The sequence below is a fragment of the Columba livia genome, chromosome Z, assembly GCF_036013475.1.
Source record: "Columba livia isolate bColLiv1 breed racing homer chromosome Z, bColLiv1.pat.W.v2, whole genome shotgun sequence".
NCBI lineage: Eukaryota > Metazoa > Chordata > Aves > Columbiformes > Columbidae > Columba > Columba livia.
In genome coordinates, this window is record NC_088642.1 from 42,809,026 (window position 1) to 42,827,489 (window position 18,464).

At 39.9% G+C, this 18,464-nt stretch overlaps 1 protein-coding gene across 2 annotated transcripts in view; it reads right to left on the bottom strand.

Moving 5' to 3' along the window:
• The window catches only part of SHB (SH2 domain containing adaptor protein B), a 61,336-nt gene that overhangs the window by 41,776 nt on the left and 1,096 nt on the right, over window positions 1-18,464 (bottom strand). For both annotated transcript variants that reach the window (XM_065045586.1, XM_005504603.3), the window contains exon 2: window positions 1,790-1,907. In XM_065045586.1, coding sequence (XP_064901658.1) covers window positions 1,790-1,907 — 118 coding nt within the window. The remainder of the gene's footprint in view (window positions 1-1,789; window positions 1,908-18,464) is intronic.

Consider the following 18,464-nt stretch of genomic DNA (forward strand, 5'->3'; position numbering starts at 1 on the left):
GCTGGGAAATATAAACTGAATCTTTAAAAACTTGCCAAAAAGTTGCCTTTGGATTTTCATTTGCAAATACAATTCAAAGACTTCCGTGCAAAACCAAAACCAAAACAAACAAACAAAAAAAAGTGGAACATAACCTGACCTCACTGAGGGGAAGACTTTTTCTATTTTTACCAGCATTAGGACAAGATGACTGGAAACCAAATACCCAGATCTCAAAAGACTAAAGGTTTTCACAGAGATATCAAGCACCTTATACTAGCTCAATCAAATACATATTCATAACACTGGCTATACCATTATCCACAATTCAAACCTAGCTTTGGAAGTGCCTTTAACATCTTTGAGAGCTCCTTATATTTCCTTTATAACAATATATGGAGCAGACAGAACAACTAATCTGCTGCATCAAACACCAGTTTGGCAAAAAGGTGTCTTGCAATTGCAAGGGTACAGAAATTTACTGGCCCTTACTTTAGCTAAGCCACCCATCATTGTGCACTAAACCACACCATGCTCTATGGCTTATCTGAAAAATGAGATAAAATATGTTCATGTCCTAAACACAACTTCACAGTTAAACAGACTAAACAGTTAAAATCACAAATGCTTATCACTGCTGTAAGAGCAAGAACCTATTGGGACTAATCTGTTGTTTCTGAGAAATTACTTGACTAGAATGAATAGATTTACATCAGTGAGAAATAAAAGCTCCCAGCCCCTCTGTATCATACTGAAAAATTCCAAATAACATAGTCTAGATGCCATTTCCTGTGTCTCTCTTCAGAAATGCTATTTGAGATGAACAGGAACACTTGCATGAAAAAAGGATCTTTGCATCCAACAGCCTCATCTTCTCCCACTGATTAATCTTTCCTGAGGGCCCAAAACAGGAGATGCCAATAGAAAAGGAAAGCATACAATCAACTTAACTGGGCACAAGAGTGATTTCTACTTTACAATGAGAAAAAGAGGATGTACTGTACAAATCCAAGAAATGCACAACTGATCTGCACAAAGACATGTTGACTGAGTCAAATCATCATAAAGTAAAAACACATGGTCCCATACCCCAGAAAAGTTTACAGACTGCACAGTCAGGAAGTAGGAAACGAATGTAGATAATATGAGGAAAATACAGGGACAATACAGTCAGATAACACCAGGACAAGGAGTTCAAACAGTCCAAACTCCTACAATACCCCCATTAACCACCTCATTAAATCAACTACATGACAGAAAAGGACAGATACTACCAAAATAGCAGTTAAAGGCTCACAGACATCCTGAAGTGTCTCATTTTGACAGCTGGTACAAAAAACTCAGAGAACCAAGGAAAGCAGGAAGGAATGAAACCACACAAAGATACAGCAGCCCTCCTCCAGAGGGAAGACCAAGAAGTCTGAATCTGATCGAGGAAAAAAAGGCCATAAAAAGAGTTGATCAACTTTTTTTAAGTGAACTAACACAATGTTATCCTTGGGCCATCCCTACTATGAACACAGATGCAGCACTGACATGGCCAAGCTGAGTAATACACACTCCTACTCCCACTTATCACATTTTCGTCTCCCCACATAACAGTACAAATCCTCTATATTCAATAGTGAGTTCTAGAGCAGTGTTATCAAGGCACATGCAGGCACATGAAAATCGTCCTTAATGTTCACCATCTAAGCGCCTTCAGAAAATGGTTTTGCAGACCAAAGGACATTTCCATTCCATAGCAGCTATAATACCCATGTCAACTGTCATGCTATTAAAACTCACATGAGCAATTGCCTTTTCTTACCAGTCATTATTCTCTGCGCTTCATATGGTTCCATATAGCCAGTGTTTTCCCCTTTCCCCATTTTGTTCAACTCACTTTTGGCATCAAATGGATCTGAGTAGTCATCAGCTATCAACACCTGAAAGACAGGAATGTAACTGTTACTAGAATCTCCAGTCAGGTGTGTGCACCAGAAGGCAGTAACATACCAGAAAAAAACACACCAAACCAAAACCGAAACAAACAAACAACAACAAAAAAACCCCACACAAAAGAAAACAAAACAAGCAAAAAAACCACAAACCACAGCTTCACACAGCTGTATCCTATGATATCTTCGAAGTACAGTCTGAGTTCAGAAAACTAATACACAATTACCACAAATCAGTTATTAAACAGTGCTGAAACAGAAGCGTGCTCCTGTTCATACTAGAAACCTTACAAAGGTAGGCTCTATGTCAAAAGATTTCTGGGTAGCATAAAATATGGAATAATTGGGATGGACAAATTAGAAAGATCCAATCTGTCAGCACATTCAATCCAGTGCAATTCTTATCAGAGATTTTTGACAATATTCAGCAAAAGCGCACACTTTAACCTACCTCACTCCCTCTGCTTTTTAAGTTTATCAGCTAAAACCAAAAATATTGCCAAGAATTTTTAAAATAAATACTCAAAGGCTACTCTTTTCACTGCATTAATAAGAAGCTTCCTAAATTAGTTCTCAGTTGAAAAGGAACAAAACACAAAACAAGTTTCTTGCTTTAACTTAGTTCTTGAACCCACCTGTGCCAATCTTTCTCTCAAAGGAACATTATATTTACCAGCAAAATATAATTATCTGTCAGAAGAACAAGCTTCTTTCCTCCATTAGGAGACTAGAAAAAACTGAAGGTTAGAAAAATCTCACTCCTTACACTACATTACCACACTCCCCTGACTCCTGCAAAATCATTGCATACTGTGCAAGTCCCATTGGTTATACAGGCTTTTTAATCAGCTGATTGAAGTACCAGGAATCACTCCTCCTGTTACTGAAGGGATAGAGTTAATCTTGGTTTCTAGAAAATGAAAAGAGGACTGTGGCAAAGAAAAAAATCTCCATATAAGAATTACTGCAGAGCAGAGATGCAGTGTAAGACAGGCAAAAGCATCTGAAGCAGAGAAGGCAGCAGCAGGCCTCAGCATCAGAATCTCCACAGAATAATAAAATAATTCAGGTGGGAAAGGACATCAGGAGATTACCCTACCCGACCCCTCACTCAAAGCAGGGTTAGCCTAAAGGGTCCTGCCCTGAAAGCCTAGTCTCCAAGATGGATTTTTCAACCAGGACTCTTTCTGTCCCATCATTTACCAGCACCAGCAAGACTGACAGCAGATTGCAATTCCAACAGCTTCAGTCTTTTAAATAAACAACCAGGAATACAGTGCCACCTATGAGACTGAAGCTGCATCTGCTTCTGCCTCCTGCTACCACCATACCCCATCAAACAGAGCAAGAACCATGACACACAACCATTCCCAGAACAAACACCTACACAAATGCCATGAAGTAAACAAACACTGTATTAGGAAAGGCAGAGATCTCTTAAGATTAGGGAACGAAACATCAAACACGTTAGAGTCACTGCTCAGGCTCTGCAACACTGCCACGCTGCAATTTTATATTGCTTATTTTGCTTCCCAAACAAACATAGTAAATATTTTTTTTAAAAAAACCACACACACACCAAAAAACCCACCAAACACCCAAAAATCCCAAACACAACCAACCAAAAACCCACTGAAACCAGTCAATAAAAAAAACTCCATCACATGCCTCTGCATAAGCTCCGAACGGTGGGACTACAGATCACTCACAAGCACATCCCAAAGAAGGGACATTTTAGAAGACGTATTTGTTATCACTAAGCACACAGATGTGAGTGTCAGAGCATGACTTAGATATCCTAGAGTCACATGTTAACAGCTGGGACACCAATGTATTTGGGATTGATGTTTCATTTACAAATTAATATTGTTTTCCTCCACTCGAAGTTTGAAGTGCCTGGAAGTTTATGTTTGACCAGAAACCACCGAACTGACACAGATAATAGAGGGAGGAAAAATAATTCTCTCTCTTAGTGTCTGAAACGACTGCCTCATTATTATGAAAAACAGTTAACCCAAATGAAAGAAGTCCCTTCCCCCATGTCTGGCAACATACGCCCAAGCAGCAAATCAAGTGATAGCAGCTGAACACACTTAAGACAAAGACAACAATGTGTATCACACAGCACTAATTTGTCTTAGTCACAAGGACAGGTTTATCTCCAAAAGTGCTGCAGTTGAAATGCCATCCATTTGGTCTTCTGATCCAATCCTGTCAAAGAGCTGCACAGGCTCTGCTGCTCTCCTATATAAAACTTACAAAGTAATATTAGCCAATCCTTAGCAAAACTATACTAAAACATGAAAGAGAAAGCAGTCTAACACAGTTATTTGACATTTCATCTTCTCCATTCGCCAAAAATATACTAGGAGGAAAATTATATGTATAAAATGCTGTCACATGAGATAGAAGTCAAGACTGATTTGCTTTAAGCATAATGGTAACTTATTCAAGAGCTTACTGTACCAAAAGCAAACAGAAGGACTAAAGAAACAAACTTGTTATTCAGAAAGGTCTGACAAAGCAAAAGTTGCTTTCCAACAAGGAAATTAAAAAAAAAAAAAAAAAAAGTAGGAAGGTCCAAACCCACATCATTTAAGTATTGGTTTTATTACTATTACTTTATCTTTTTATCTGTGAATCTGTATCAGATCAGACTGAGGCTGGAAATATATCCACTATAGTAATCCCTGGAATGAAAACCTCCCCTAGTCTGGATAGTGGGTATAAACTCCTCCCCTTCAGATGAAAAACAGTGTCAGAAGCACCATGAAATCACTTGTTCAGCTGGCTGCCAAATTGATCTTTGATGTTAGCAACTGAAAAACACGACAGTAAAGAGAAGGGAATGGATGCAGTCTATCACATACCAATGCATCCCTCCCAGAAGTCTCAACTAGTCAGGCTACCTAGGCTCTCATGCTGTACCTGCTGTATCTGCCTTAGAAACCATCGAAGTAGCAACATGCTGAGCTTTTGTAACTGCAGGCTAGAGAGGGCATTCACACACCTTTGGAGTGGGACACAGTTAACTTGCCTCTCTGACAAATGCAGCCAACTTTTATGTGGGTCCTACCTGTCAAAATAAACCACAACCACCAGGGAATCCTCAGAATGCCTCAGGCAAATTCAGATTCCAAATCATGTCTCAATTGGCTGTATTTGTTAGGGCTACTGTTAAAGACCTCTGGCTTATCTCTTAACAGAGTGCAAGATTATCAGAGAGGACTGTGAGCTCCTACAGCTCCTGATTCCTGCTCTATACAAGCCCACCCCATGTCACCCCATACACGTATGACATTTTCTATCACGTGGATCTAGTAATAGTAACTTGGGACATGAGAACTTCAAGCAAAAGAGACTCCAAAACATAAATAAAGGTGTGCTGATCAAAAATAAGCAAAACTTGTATTTGAGCTTACACAATCGGAGATGATCAACAAGGATCTAGGGAACACTTACAAGAGTTCTCCCTAGCACATTGTCTGTTACAACTCAAAGGCAAAAGAGCATGGCTCAGTTACCAGACCAGCTGACGAACTCAAAACCATAGCTCTAGCTAAAAAGTCAGTCAGCAGATACAAGATCAAAAAACAATAGCAACACCCCTCCCCCCAAGAAGAGTTAAAAAGAAGCCCAGGTTCTGGTTTACTCCTCTAATATATATTAACTAAGATGCAAGCTTCACTGTTGATGCACAGTCCTTCTTTCTCTACAGTCTTAAAAAATATCATTTAAGACCTACATACATTATTAAATACAAGTTTAAAATAGTATTTGCATATGCAAAAGCATGATTTGCATAGGCAGTCTCAGGAGAAAAATAAGACCATACCCAGATGCATAATTTTGCAGATATTTCTAACTAAAAACCACATTTTAAAGGGAACAAAGAAAAAACCAATGAGAAGCTTACCACACTGAAATAAACTGAGTCTTTAGAGACAACCTCTCTTTGAACTGAAGGGAAATGCAAAAGATCTATCCTTGAAAAAGTAACTGTTCATTATTTGATTGATTTATTGGCTATTGTGATTAAGAACACACTGTTCTAGAAGAATCCAAGAGGAATTATAAGAATCAACATGAAGCAAAAAGCCCAAAACACCCCTTCTGCCAGTCATACCTTTGGGAGACTTACTATGGGAGACTCTTTTTGAAGGGGAGGATTAATATACACTTCAATTAAAAAAAAATGCAGACCATATACTCCTCTCTTGGCTTCTGTGATCAGCAATTAAATCTACCAATATTAAAGACAAGAACATGTGACTGTCAGCAGGAATACAGAATACAAGAGCACTTACAAACTGAATTTGTGTCAGAGAACACCAGAGTTAACACATTTAATATAATGTAATGAAAATTCCTTATGCTCTCTGAGAATTTATAGTTACAAAAGATCAGTCACTAGCTACACTAGAAGTCACTCTATATTAAGCATGGTGTTTCTCTTAGTTCTGGGATTATTTGGGGGGGGGGGGCTTTTTTTTTTTTTTTTTTTAAATAACAACCACGTGAAATTGACTAATACAAATTTCTCTCCTTGTCCCCAAGCAATCTTCAGGTCTCACATCCCAAACCTGTCCTAGACAGATGTTTCTTTAAAGATACTATTTTCATTTAATACTTAGATAAATACACATCAGAAAGGTCTCTCATGATGAAGCCTGGACAAAACTCAGCCTCCATACAGAAGAACCATGATGTTTGCTCTGAATTTGTTTTCCAAATGAATAAAGACTTGCACTTACACTTTCTTCCATGAATCAACAAATTCAAGAACCTCTTAGGTAATCCTCCCCATACCCGCAGCACCACTTTTTTCAAAATAAAGTTCACAGCCTTGGAAAAACTAAAAATACAGTGATCTATATATGATTGAATTCCCAAAAGATCAGCAGGACCAGGAAGAATAAAAGAAGGATTTTTAATATCTTGTTAATCGAGTCAGAAATTTAGGTCTGATTCTAGAAGGCTACTCTAGAGATGGAGCTGTGGATAGAGCCTTTCCTTCTACTCCTAACTTTGGGTGTTGGAAAGACCTGCATCAGCTCTCTCCCTGGAAGAAATCACAGGCCTCATTCATAGCTTTGATTTCCAGAGGGGGACGCATTCCTCGTCTAAACTGTAACTGAAGCACAAATTGAGAAAGGTAGCTCCTAAACTTCTAAGACAGATGTGGACTGGTGGTCAGGTGTTGGGAAAGAAAAAAAGAAAAGCCAGTATTTAATAACAGGGTTTCAAGAGCTATTCCTTCATATACAAGGCTTAGTTTTCAGGGAAGATTAATTGCTCTTTGCAGTTTCTAAAGGTGTCTAGAGTCACAAACATCTCTCTTATTCCAAACAGTATCAGTGAGCAAAGAAGCTTATAAAAAAATATAGAATAAGCATTTCTGCAATGATCCAAGCAGATGCAATAGCAAACTGGCCAACACAAGATCAGATTGCAAACCAGAAGTTTACTAGTGAACTTGATGGTTAGAAACAGAATTTCACCTTTTTCCTTTCTACATTCTTTCAGTTCATTAATCAGGCTAAAAGTCATTTACATAAGTTCCAATACATGTTCTTACTGTGCCTAATTTCTCATTTACAATTAAAATGCCTTTTAAATCACAATAAAGTACCAAACCTTACTCTGTCTACAGAAGGTTTCACTTTCACATATACACACATTACACACACATTACTTCCACATATACTTTACATTAGAACAGTTGTAATGCTAATGGTTTGCTTTCAAGCTTCCCTTGAGTTGGATGTGCCAAAGTGTAAAACAGACCTCTTCCCTCATCTGAGTAGTTTTGAAAGAAAGTTTGAAAGAAAGGCTGCAGATAATATCTGTGCTATCACACAGTAGTAAGAAAGCTGGATTTATGTGGCCCAACTGTTGAAACAAAATTGTGTAATGAATGCTGGTTTAGCTATGCTTAGTGTCTCAGTACTTCCAGACTTAATTAACCCAACTCCTGCACACACCCACATGAAAATTCAGAGAACAGTCTGCAGAAGCAGGCACAATTCATTCCTTCTTGCTGATTAGCACCAGTAATTTCAGCCTTCAGTATTTAGTGTCCTCATAACATCATTCTCTTTCACTGACTCACCCAGCAATGCCCAAATGTATATACATGTGCTCAATCTGAACACAGCCATATTCATTCTTTCATGCTTGTATGTTTTAGAAACTATTCTCAGACTGATTCCACATTCACTGACTGCATAGACTAATCTACAGAATGGGGACAAGCACTGTAGCTCTACAGAGCTGTACCTTAGATCCTGCACTATATTAACATAAGTCTGTTGGCAACACTCTGTCTCCAGGGCAGTTTTTGAACAGATTTACATTAAAACTGAGGTTCTGTGAGATCTTTGAAGAGAATTAAACCACTCTTCTGCTCAAAGCACGGCTAATATGAAAGCTAGATAAGGTTGTTCAGGGTCTCACCTAGAGAAATTTTTCAAGTATCCAAAGACAGAAAGTCCACAACCTCTTCCTCAGCAATACACATGTGTGTGTATATATAGAAAATAACATGTAATAATGGTAACTATATATTTTACATATTTATAATATTTTTGTATATGTATGTACATACATATAATGTAGATTTCAGAACTTAAAAAGTCATTTCAACATATGTAACAAGAAAACCTGAATTTATTTACATAAACTGGTAGACTAAGGCAACAGTTTGAAATTAGACAAAATATGCAAAGACCAGAAAGACAGAAAAGACATGGTCCAAAGGATGTGATTAAATAGGCATTTGGATTACATTCACAGATATTATTGTTCCCGTGAAGAGGGAAGACACACAAGTGCTGCACTGGTGGGACTGCTCTAGACTCGGCTCAATAACTTAGAAAAATCCTTTCACAGGCACTATGTAGTTTTCAATTGTATTTCAAGACACAACCTGTAAGGCAATAAATATGCTGCTGGCATTTTGACTCTTTCCACCTGACTTCTTTTGCCATCCATGCAAACTCTAATACTGCATTCATTTTTAGGTATATTTTTTTTCTTTCACTATCCAATTTAGCCTTATCCAACATTTTGCCATATGCAGATTTTTACTACCTTTTGAGATGAAACAGTATAACTCCTTGTCTCCTACATTTATTAGCTTTATCAGTTTGACGACTAATTAGAATTGCTGTCTGAACACAAGAACACCATGACAAAAGAAAGTGTTATCATAGGGACATAACTCACTATTACTTGTTCTTTTCATACTTTTGGTAAGCTACTGCTTGTTCATAGATGCAAATTCAGCTTTTACAAGGAATGCTCCAGGGTCTTCATATGTGAGAGCAATCTACAGATATTGCAAGAGCACAAATTGCATCTGTAGCATGCAGCTTTCTCTTCTGTCTCCATAAAGTTGTCAGCTGCTTGAAATAGGTTGAAGTCATCACCACTGAACCAGCAGAGACATGTGAAAGCAATGAATTACTTTCCTTCCTCCCACAGCTGGATTTTTTGATTATAGATCCCCACAGCAATCAACAGATATATTAAGTGGTGAACTTATGCAAAAGCAGTAAGAGATAAACCAATCGCGAACCACACAAGACAAGCTTGTAATGGTCATGCCAATGCTAGGACCTGGAAGGCTACTGCATGGATTGATATCCTTCTATGGGCATCCCTGCAGCCTAACTGACCTCTCAAAGATAAGGCACCAACCTGCTGAGCAGCAGTAAGGCTAGATCAATCCTCTTTCTGTACCAGAAAGCTGAGGGAAGTAAGAACAAGGTGCACCCTTCTGCCAGCTCAGAGAGGCCCAGCTGTGTAGCTAAAGCCTACCATCCTCTAAAGAGAAACACAGCCAGCATCCAGCTGTTCTGCCCAGACGTCTGCACACAGCTGGCCACTTCTGAAGTCAAGGTGTTTCAGTCTCACCTCCAGTTGCCATTGCAAACTCTTTGTGCTCCCTCCCACCTTACCTTCAGCAACAAGAGCATGTTGTCTCCTCCAGCACACTAAGTTTTAATTTCTGAGTCACAGGAGTCCTTCTGTGCAAGTTTTTCAGCTGCCGGAGAACCACACTGCACTACTATATTGCAGTATAGTATAGACCAGTACAATAACATGGATATACTAAGCCAGCAATAGCTGCCTATTAACATGAGGCTTCTCTAGACTTAGTGCCAAAGACTAACTGACCACAGCCCTCCCAACAATTTTCCTAATATGACAATGGTGTCTGAAAACTCTGTATTTTTAACTTGTTTCAGCACACAGCTCAGGACTCACTGAGTTGCCTTATTCAGCCCAGAACTCCCCACTTTCCAGTCTGGTGTTCAGGTTTACTTAAATCTGTTTCATGGAGCAGACAGACATTATAGCCCAGCACTCAGTCCACACTGGACCACAGAAAAACAACTCTTAAGAAAAATTTCACTCCCTGATGAGCCAGGATCCCTACATCACAGCTCAGAACTCTCAATCAAAATTCCCCCTGGACTTGACATCTCCTCCCTGTATGCCAGAATTCAGCACCTCTTCCCTCATGCCAGATCAGCAGTTAAAACAACTTCAGTATTAAACAGACAAATATATCACCAAGCAACCTCAAAGGTATGGTGACAGCAAGCCCAACCCAACAGCACCCATGTTCCCTTCAATGCTTGCCATTGTCCTTGAAAGCTAGCTGGAAACTTCTCGGCAACACCTATGCAGTTCAGTGATCCCAGACTAAAGAAGTTACCCATTTCAATACACATATCACCACAATCAAGTCAAATCAACCATCCATTGATTTTCAGAATCTAGTGTTACATATATCAGCTGGGAGCTCCACCCTGCTGCCAAAGACCTCTCTGAGTCCCTCACTGGAGCTTTCCTTGTGTGAGCTTCATTACAACAGTGCAGGGCAAGGGGTCAAGCGTAGAATGCAGACATTTGTCTGCAGCCCTAGGGACACTCATTCTTCCCAAAACAGAATGCAACAGACATTCTAGGCAGCTCTCAATCCTTCTATTATAATCTTGTAGGACCTGGCAGTTTTTAGTTCCTGCTAGGTTGGAAGCTTCCAGTCCTTATCTATGAGTCATTTGTCTGATCCTCACGGTAGAAAAATCACTCCCAAGATTTACCAAATCATTCAGCTTACCTTCTTCATTGCTGCTGCAACCTCAGTGACTTTGCACTGCCTTTACCAGAGATAGATGTCTCTCAGCCACAGCAGAGCTTTTCAAATGAATTTCAGGTTTTAAACTGCCTGCAGTGGCTTTTTTCATTCTTCAATTTCTCCTGCAGATCTCTGGCAGGGCAATCATGCCAATCACTATGCCTAACCAGTTCATTTCTTTAATGTGGACATGTCAGGGTGTCAGAGACAAGAGAGAAGCACTGAGCATGGAGGCAAATTAATGTATCTCTGATTTGAGAGAGAGAGATACTAGTCACAGATCACAAAAGCCACAGCAAGCTGGACCAATGCTTTCCCTTTAACTGGCAGAATATTTTCCCAGTTTAACATTAACCACTCTCTTACTCCTTTCTACACCCACCACATGCAGAGTTACCACAAGACATGAAATCTAAGAAGCACAAAATTTTACAAGTCCAAACACCTGAGCACAATTACAAATTTGGAAAGCAGTGGTTGGAAAGCAGCCCTGCAAAAGAGATTTGGGGGTGCTGGTTGGCAGCAGTTCAATACGAGTCAGCAGTTTCCCTGGCAGCCAGAGGGCAAACCGCATCCTGGGGTGCATTAAACACAGCATAACCAGCCAGTCAAAAGAAGTTATTATCTTGCTGTATTCAGCATTGGTGCAGCCTCACCTTGAGTACTGTGTGCAGTTCTGGGCCCCACAATTTAATAAGGATATTAAGGTACCCGAATACATCCAGAGAAGGGCAACAAAGCTGGTAAAAGGGATGGGAAGCATGTCCCCTGAGGAGCAGCTAAGGGCTTTGGAGAAACGAAGGCTGACAGGCAACCTCATTGCTCTCTACAGCTTCTTCAGGAGTGGAAATGGAGAGGGAGGTGCCAATACCTTCTCCCTGGTATCCAGTGATAGAACATATGGGAATGGTTCAAAGCTGCACCAGGGGAGGTGTAGACTGGACACTGGGAAGCATTTTTTCACCGAAAGGGTGGTCAAACACTGCAACAGGCTTCATAGAGAGGTGGTCAATACCCCATGCCTGTCAATGTTTAGAGGCATTTGGACAATGCCCTTAATACCATGCTTTAACTTTTGGTCAGCTGAAGTGGTCAGGCAGTTGGACTAGCTGATCTTTGTAGATCCTTTCCAACTGAAAACATTCTACTCTAAGACAGGCAAAAAAATCTGTTTGCTGGAACAATATGGGTTGAAAACAAGGAAGAAATGTTGCGTTTGAAAAGCAGCACTTTCTTTAAAGAGAGACTACCCTAAAACTTCACTTGGAGAGATTCCCTCACAGTCCCACTTTACTGAGCTATAATTTAAAATCTTTATAAGGTCCCTACACAGAAAACACCAACAGGATATGTACCACAGCTGTATGCTGTTCGTGTCTTGTTCAGATTTTACATATTGATCTTCAAAACTACATTTGGGACAGTTGTGACTTTTCTTCAAAGATTTTGGGGTTTATGGTTTTTCAAACCCTTCAAAATTAAAATAGACCTTTAAACATCTCAGAAGAGCAGAGATCTGACTTCCAGGAGGGTAGTCTGTTCACCCACACCCCTCCTGTAGTACCCTTCAGCAGCCTTTAGTCCACAGTCATAAAGAAATACCACATTACAAATCATACATGGCTGAAGTCCTCCAGTGCTCACTATCACTCTCACACATAATGCCTGTGAAATGCTTTGAAATCCTTTGGGAATACAGCCACTGATAATTCAATATCTAGTATTTTTGCCATGCAACATTGAGACAACACAAGAATCCAAGCATTACTGTTTGACATCAATGTATGGAATTCAGCTACAAGAATAAAGAAGTTCTGCAGGGTTTTTTTAATCCAGACCAAACAGACTGTAACTATTTTTCAGAGCCAAATATTAACAAGCAATTTGGCCTTCCATCCCTCCAATGGAAAACATCCCAGCTACTTCCAGTCCACCGTAGCCATGATTTGTTCTGTTAGTTTTTCAGCTAGAACTGAAAAATATGGTCAGGAAATCCAAATGACTGGCCTGACAGATGAGGGCAGAGCAGTGACTACTGTCTACCTGGACTTCAGCAAGGTCTTTGACACTGTCTCCCACAAGATCCTTGTGTATAAACTGTTGATTTATAGGCTGGATAAGCAGTGAGGTAGATTGAAATCTGGCTGAACAACAAGGTCATTGACACGAAGTCTACTTAGATGCTAGTGACTAGCAGTGTACCACAGGGATCAATACTGGATCTAGCTCTGTTTAACATCTTCATTCATGATCTGGAGGGTATGGGAAGAGTATACCATCAGCCATTTTGCAGACAACACCAAGGTGGGAGGAGTAGCTGAGATACTAGTGAGTTGTACTGCCATCCAGAGGGACCTATATAGCCTGGAAAACTAGGCTGACATTAACCTTGAGAAGTTCGACAAGAAGTGCAAAGTTCTGCACCTGAGGAGGAGCAACGCTATGCACCAGCACATGGTAGGGGCCACTCAGCTGGAAAGCAGCTTGGCAGAAAAGGACCTGGGCGTTCTGGTAGACACCAAGTTGAATGCGAGCCAGCAACATGCCCTTGCTGCAAAGAAGGTGAATGGCATCTTGGGCTGCATTACACAAAGCATCAGCAGCAGGTCTAGGTCTAGGGAGGTGATCCTGCCCCTCTCTGTAGCACTGTTGAGGTCACTCCAGGAGTGCTGGGTCCTGTTCTGGGATCACCAGTACAAAATAGACATGGACATACAGGAAAGAGTCCAGCAAAGGGACACAGAGATGATGAAGGGAATGGAGCACCTCACATATAAAGAAAGGCTGAGTGAGCTGAGGCTGTTCAGCCTAGACAAGAGAAAGTTCAAGGGGGATCTTATCAATGTATGTAAATACCTGAAGGGAGGGTGCAAAGACAGAGCCAGGTTTTTTTCAATGGTACACAGTGACAGAACAAGAGACCATGGGCACAGACTGAAATACAGGATCTTTCATCTGAACATCAGGGAACACTTTTTCCACTGTGAGGGTGACTGAACAACAGCTCAGGTTGCCCGGAGAGTCTCCACCCTTGCAGATATTCAATAGCTATCCGGACATGGTCCTGGCAAACTGGATCTGTGTGGCCCTGCCTGAACAGCGGGGAGCTGCACAAAATAATCTCCAGAGGTCCCTTCCAACTTAAACGATTCTGCAATTTTTTGATTCTGTCCTTGCAGTAAAAACTAAGCCCCTAGTGCCAATTTCAGTCATTACCAAATGTGTTTTGGTGATTAACTCTAAATGTGGCTTTGAATACACATGGAGAAACAAAATTTTAAGCACCAAGCTCAGACTAACACTCCTCCAAGAACACATACCAGCCACCTCTATGCCATAGGATGTTCAGAAGAAATGTTGAAGAGACAGAAAAACAATCATGCTAATTCTTATTGTCCAGAAATAGGACAGGGACACATTCCCAAGATTGAAGTGTCCATTATTACAGATGCCACCAAACAGATTACAGCTGGACAATGCAAGGAAAGACAAACATGGGAACTCTTAAAAAGAAAAATGTATCCCTTCTGAGCTTTTGGCTATAACTTTTAACCTCATACCTAATATCCTGTATCCCTCACCCTCTCAGTCCAAAAGGAATAAGTACTTTGTACCATACCATAAGACCAGAAATATCAGCTATAAGATTCCGTTAAATACACCTGACTTCTTCTCACTTGCAAGAACAAATAAAACTTAGACCTTCCACATACAACACGTTCCTAAAGCCTACTAAAAGGTTTTCATTATATAAAGATATTAATAATGTTCCATGGAGCCGAAACACTTTTATACAAGACCTTCAAAGTTCAAACAGCATTTCCATAGCCTATTGCAGTATCAAAAAAGTACTTGTTTCTTACATAATGTAAGGAAAGCTTTCAAGGCAAAGAGCTTTAGCACACATGCTCAGCTAGCAGACAGATCTCTGTACCACACACCTCTGAGGTGGATGCCATGGAAACAAAGAATTTTATCTTATACAAGCACAGAATTCACACTCAGACATTGTTTCTAGACCTTTGTAAACCAAGTCAGTAACTGTGCTACTCTGTACAGTTTCCTGCCTGATTCCTGCTGCCACACAGTTACATGCCTTTGTACTGGATCAGCTCTGCCTGTGAAGAACCAAGCTATTTTCCATGGTAACTGATACATCCTGTGGAAACGATCTTGCAACTTGCAGTGTCTTCTGCATTCAATATCCAGAACTGTGGCACAGTTCTGCCTCCATTGCACAGAAGGAGTGCAAAGTGCTGGTCATTATGAAATAATTATCTCTTAAAGGACAAGTACACTACAATGCCAGCTTTTAAATTCTACAAACTTCCTGCAATGGAGTGTGATACAGTTGCTCTTTGAATAGTGTTCCATGTTCTTCAGCTACAAAGCCAGGCAGAGAAATGTTCAGATTCAACGAAGTGTAATACGTGAGAAAATACACAGTGTCCTTTCACACACTTTACCCTCAAAGATTACTACGTTCACAGATGTACACACATCACACAATGCCAAATAGAGGAGAGTCTCTCAGGAAGACTTAAACTCATTCTTTTAGATCCCCAGTTCACCAGGTGGTCTGTCTACTGAGTTGATATTAAGCCAAGTCTTGTATTTATTTTCACACAAATACAGTAGCCACCATATTGTTCCGGCATATAGCCACATGTTGTTCTGCCTTGCCTACATGCATTTTTTTTGCCACAGGAGAGCTAAGAAGTTACCATGTCCCAGGCCAGCACAAAAGAAGGAAGACAGTAATCCTCCATACTGGAGGAACTGAGCTGCTTCTGCCATGAATTCTAAGTCAGCCTGCCCTCCCTTGTTTGAAGATAAGCATCATTGCTAAAGCACAAAAACCTGCCTGACTGTATTACCTAAATTAAAAAAAAAAAAAAAAAAAAAAAATCCATCCACCAATTTGAATGACAACTCTCCCTTGGGCATCCATTGTAGAGGTTAGTCACCTTAGTATCAAAGATGCATGGTTATTTGTTCTTCTCTGCCTCAACTTTAGTTGGTACTGCTACCTCTCCACATCAAAGCTTTCTGAACCCCATACATATTACATCTCTGTTGTTACTTTTACAACTTATGCCTGGAATCTTTTATGCATACTTTGCTGTTTGTCCTTTATAAGTAACCACACCAAATAAGCACTTTCCTGAATCTCCTTCCCACTCAAGTAACTCTTTCAAGTTTAACACACAACTGAGCTCTTCGGCTAACTGTTTACTGGTGGTGATCAGTCACAAAATTGCTCACTGAATTTGTTGAAAACTGTATTTCTTGCTTTTCAGTTGACACATAAGGAAAACAGCACTCTATCCTTGTATATGAAAAAGAAAAAAACAGAGTTGCTGGAACAGAACACAAGCATTTAGCAAATACTATTGGACCATTAAATACTAACACACCTCTATGATGATAGACCTATATGGCAACTAGATCCCTTTTTAATTCCTAAGGCACTTACTAGCTTAAGCTATGCTACTCACAGATTTCTCTCCAATGTTTTTAACATTTCTATCAACTCTTCCAAATGTTGGACCTCTGTTCTTTGTTTTTTTAATATACCACCTTTACTGTCCTTTCTACTATACCCTTCTTACAGAAGTTTATTTCCACTTGCTTTATTTGCTACTAAACTAGACACACTCTAACTAAATTCCTCATTTTTTTCTCCTCTGTGAATAACAGGTGTTGGAGAGAGGCAGTTTTCTGCCTGCCCAGTATGACAATTGCTTACCAGATTCACCTGTCAGGCTTTACACTTCACGGCTGTGAAATAAGAGTGATTTCATTTCCATTACTAGGAGGAAATAACACAATTAAACAAAAGGCAAGCTATGTAACTCCCCCAAATGAAACTCAGTTGTGGGTGGGGGCAGGCACACTTACCTTTTGAGGTGTAGGGACAATTTCATTTCTTAGACATGTTAAGATTTCCTGCTTGTCACAAATAGTTCACTATCTCAAAACCAGAAAGAATGTGACTATGAGTGTTATTTTTTTATTTTAATGGAGGCTGCAAATTGAAAACAAGTTTCAGAATGTGCAACAAGTGCTTGGGATGGCACACAGATTTATGGTCACACAAGGTAGCAGATTATCTAGCAACAGATGTATTTTCTGCTTCAAAACCTGCTTCAGTAGGGTCTAAGATTGAAAGATAATAAAAAAATCATACCCTACTTAGGAAAAATAAAATACATAGTAGTTGCACTTACAAGCGTTTTGCCTCAAGCAGTTATTTTCTCTCAGTATGAAGTTGCTGAAGTATTGCCTAAGAGCAGATACACGGTAGCAAATACAGGCAACTGAAACAAGACTGAATATACTGAGATTGTAAAATAGTGAGACTCTAACTTTTACCAATCACTTCAATAAAAGATGTTGCTTCCATTCAGCAACTACACCTAAAATGACAAACAATGTAATAAATTCTAGACTTTCAATCTTGTACTATCACCATCGTAAGCTGATTTGTTTGGAATTCCATGTGGACATGATATAATTTACTAAGTTGTCATGGAAATGCAACCATGTTACGTATTTAAACATGAACGCACAGATCATTTAAACTGATAACATTCTGCACATACTTAGAATTCCTGTGATGTGAGATGTGAGAGTTGTGAATGCCAGTTTACAAAATGGAGAAATATTAATTTCCCATATATGAAAAAATAAACCATACTCACAGGAGCAACAGAGGGAGGGGAACATGTGCTGTGCTTACAAAATAACTAATACTACCTCCCTCTGCAAATTTTCTCAACTGTAACCTGAGTTACTGAGCACAGCATTTTCCAGTACTGTGTCCACATTATTTTGTTAATATTTGTAGAGAACGGCCAGTAAAAGACCGGAGAACACAACAGAACCAGTAGTTACGGAGTTTGCTTCAGTATCTGCCAATTAGAAACAAAGTTATCACGGAAGTTGTGATGCTGTTGTAACACAGGACTTTGAACTACTTCAATGCTGAACTAGGAGGCAAAGAAGCTATTACTGAACACATGACAAATTGTCTCCTTAAAAACAGGCATTTTGACTTGGGATGGCACCTCTGAGTTTTGGGTTTTTGTGGGTGCTTCGTTTGTTTGGGGTTTTGTTTGTTTGTTTGCTTTTTATTTAATATGTGACCATTCCATACCACACACAATAGGGCTGAGGCCACAACTTGGGGTCAAAAGCACGGAGCTTCTCAAGTGACTCTAGGTCTACCCAAGCAACCCCTCACATTCTGTTCTGTAGGAGTATGCCAGCCCAAGAGCCTTGGTCATGAGGCTGGCAATACACGGTTCTTCAGAGCAAGGCTAGGCACACCTGCAAACCTGACCCATCAGAAGGGAGGTGAGTTTGAAAGCCCAGATAGGGGAACATTACTTCAT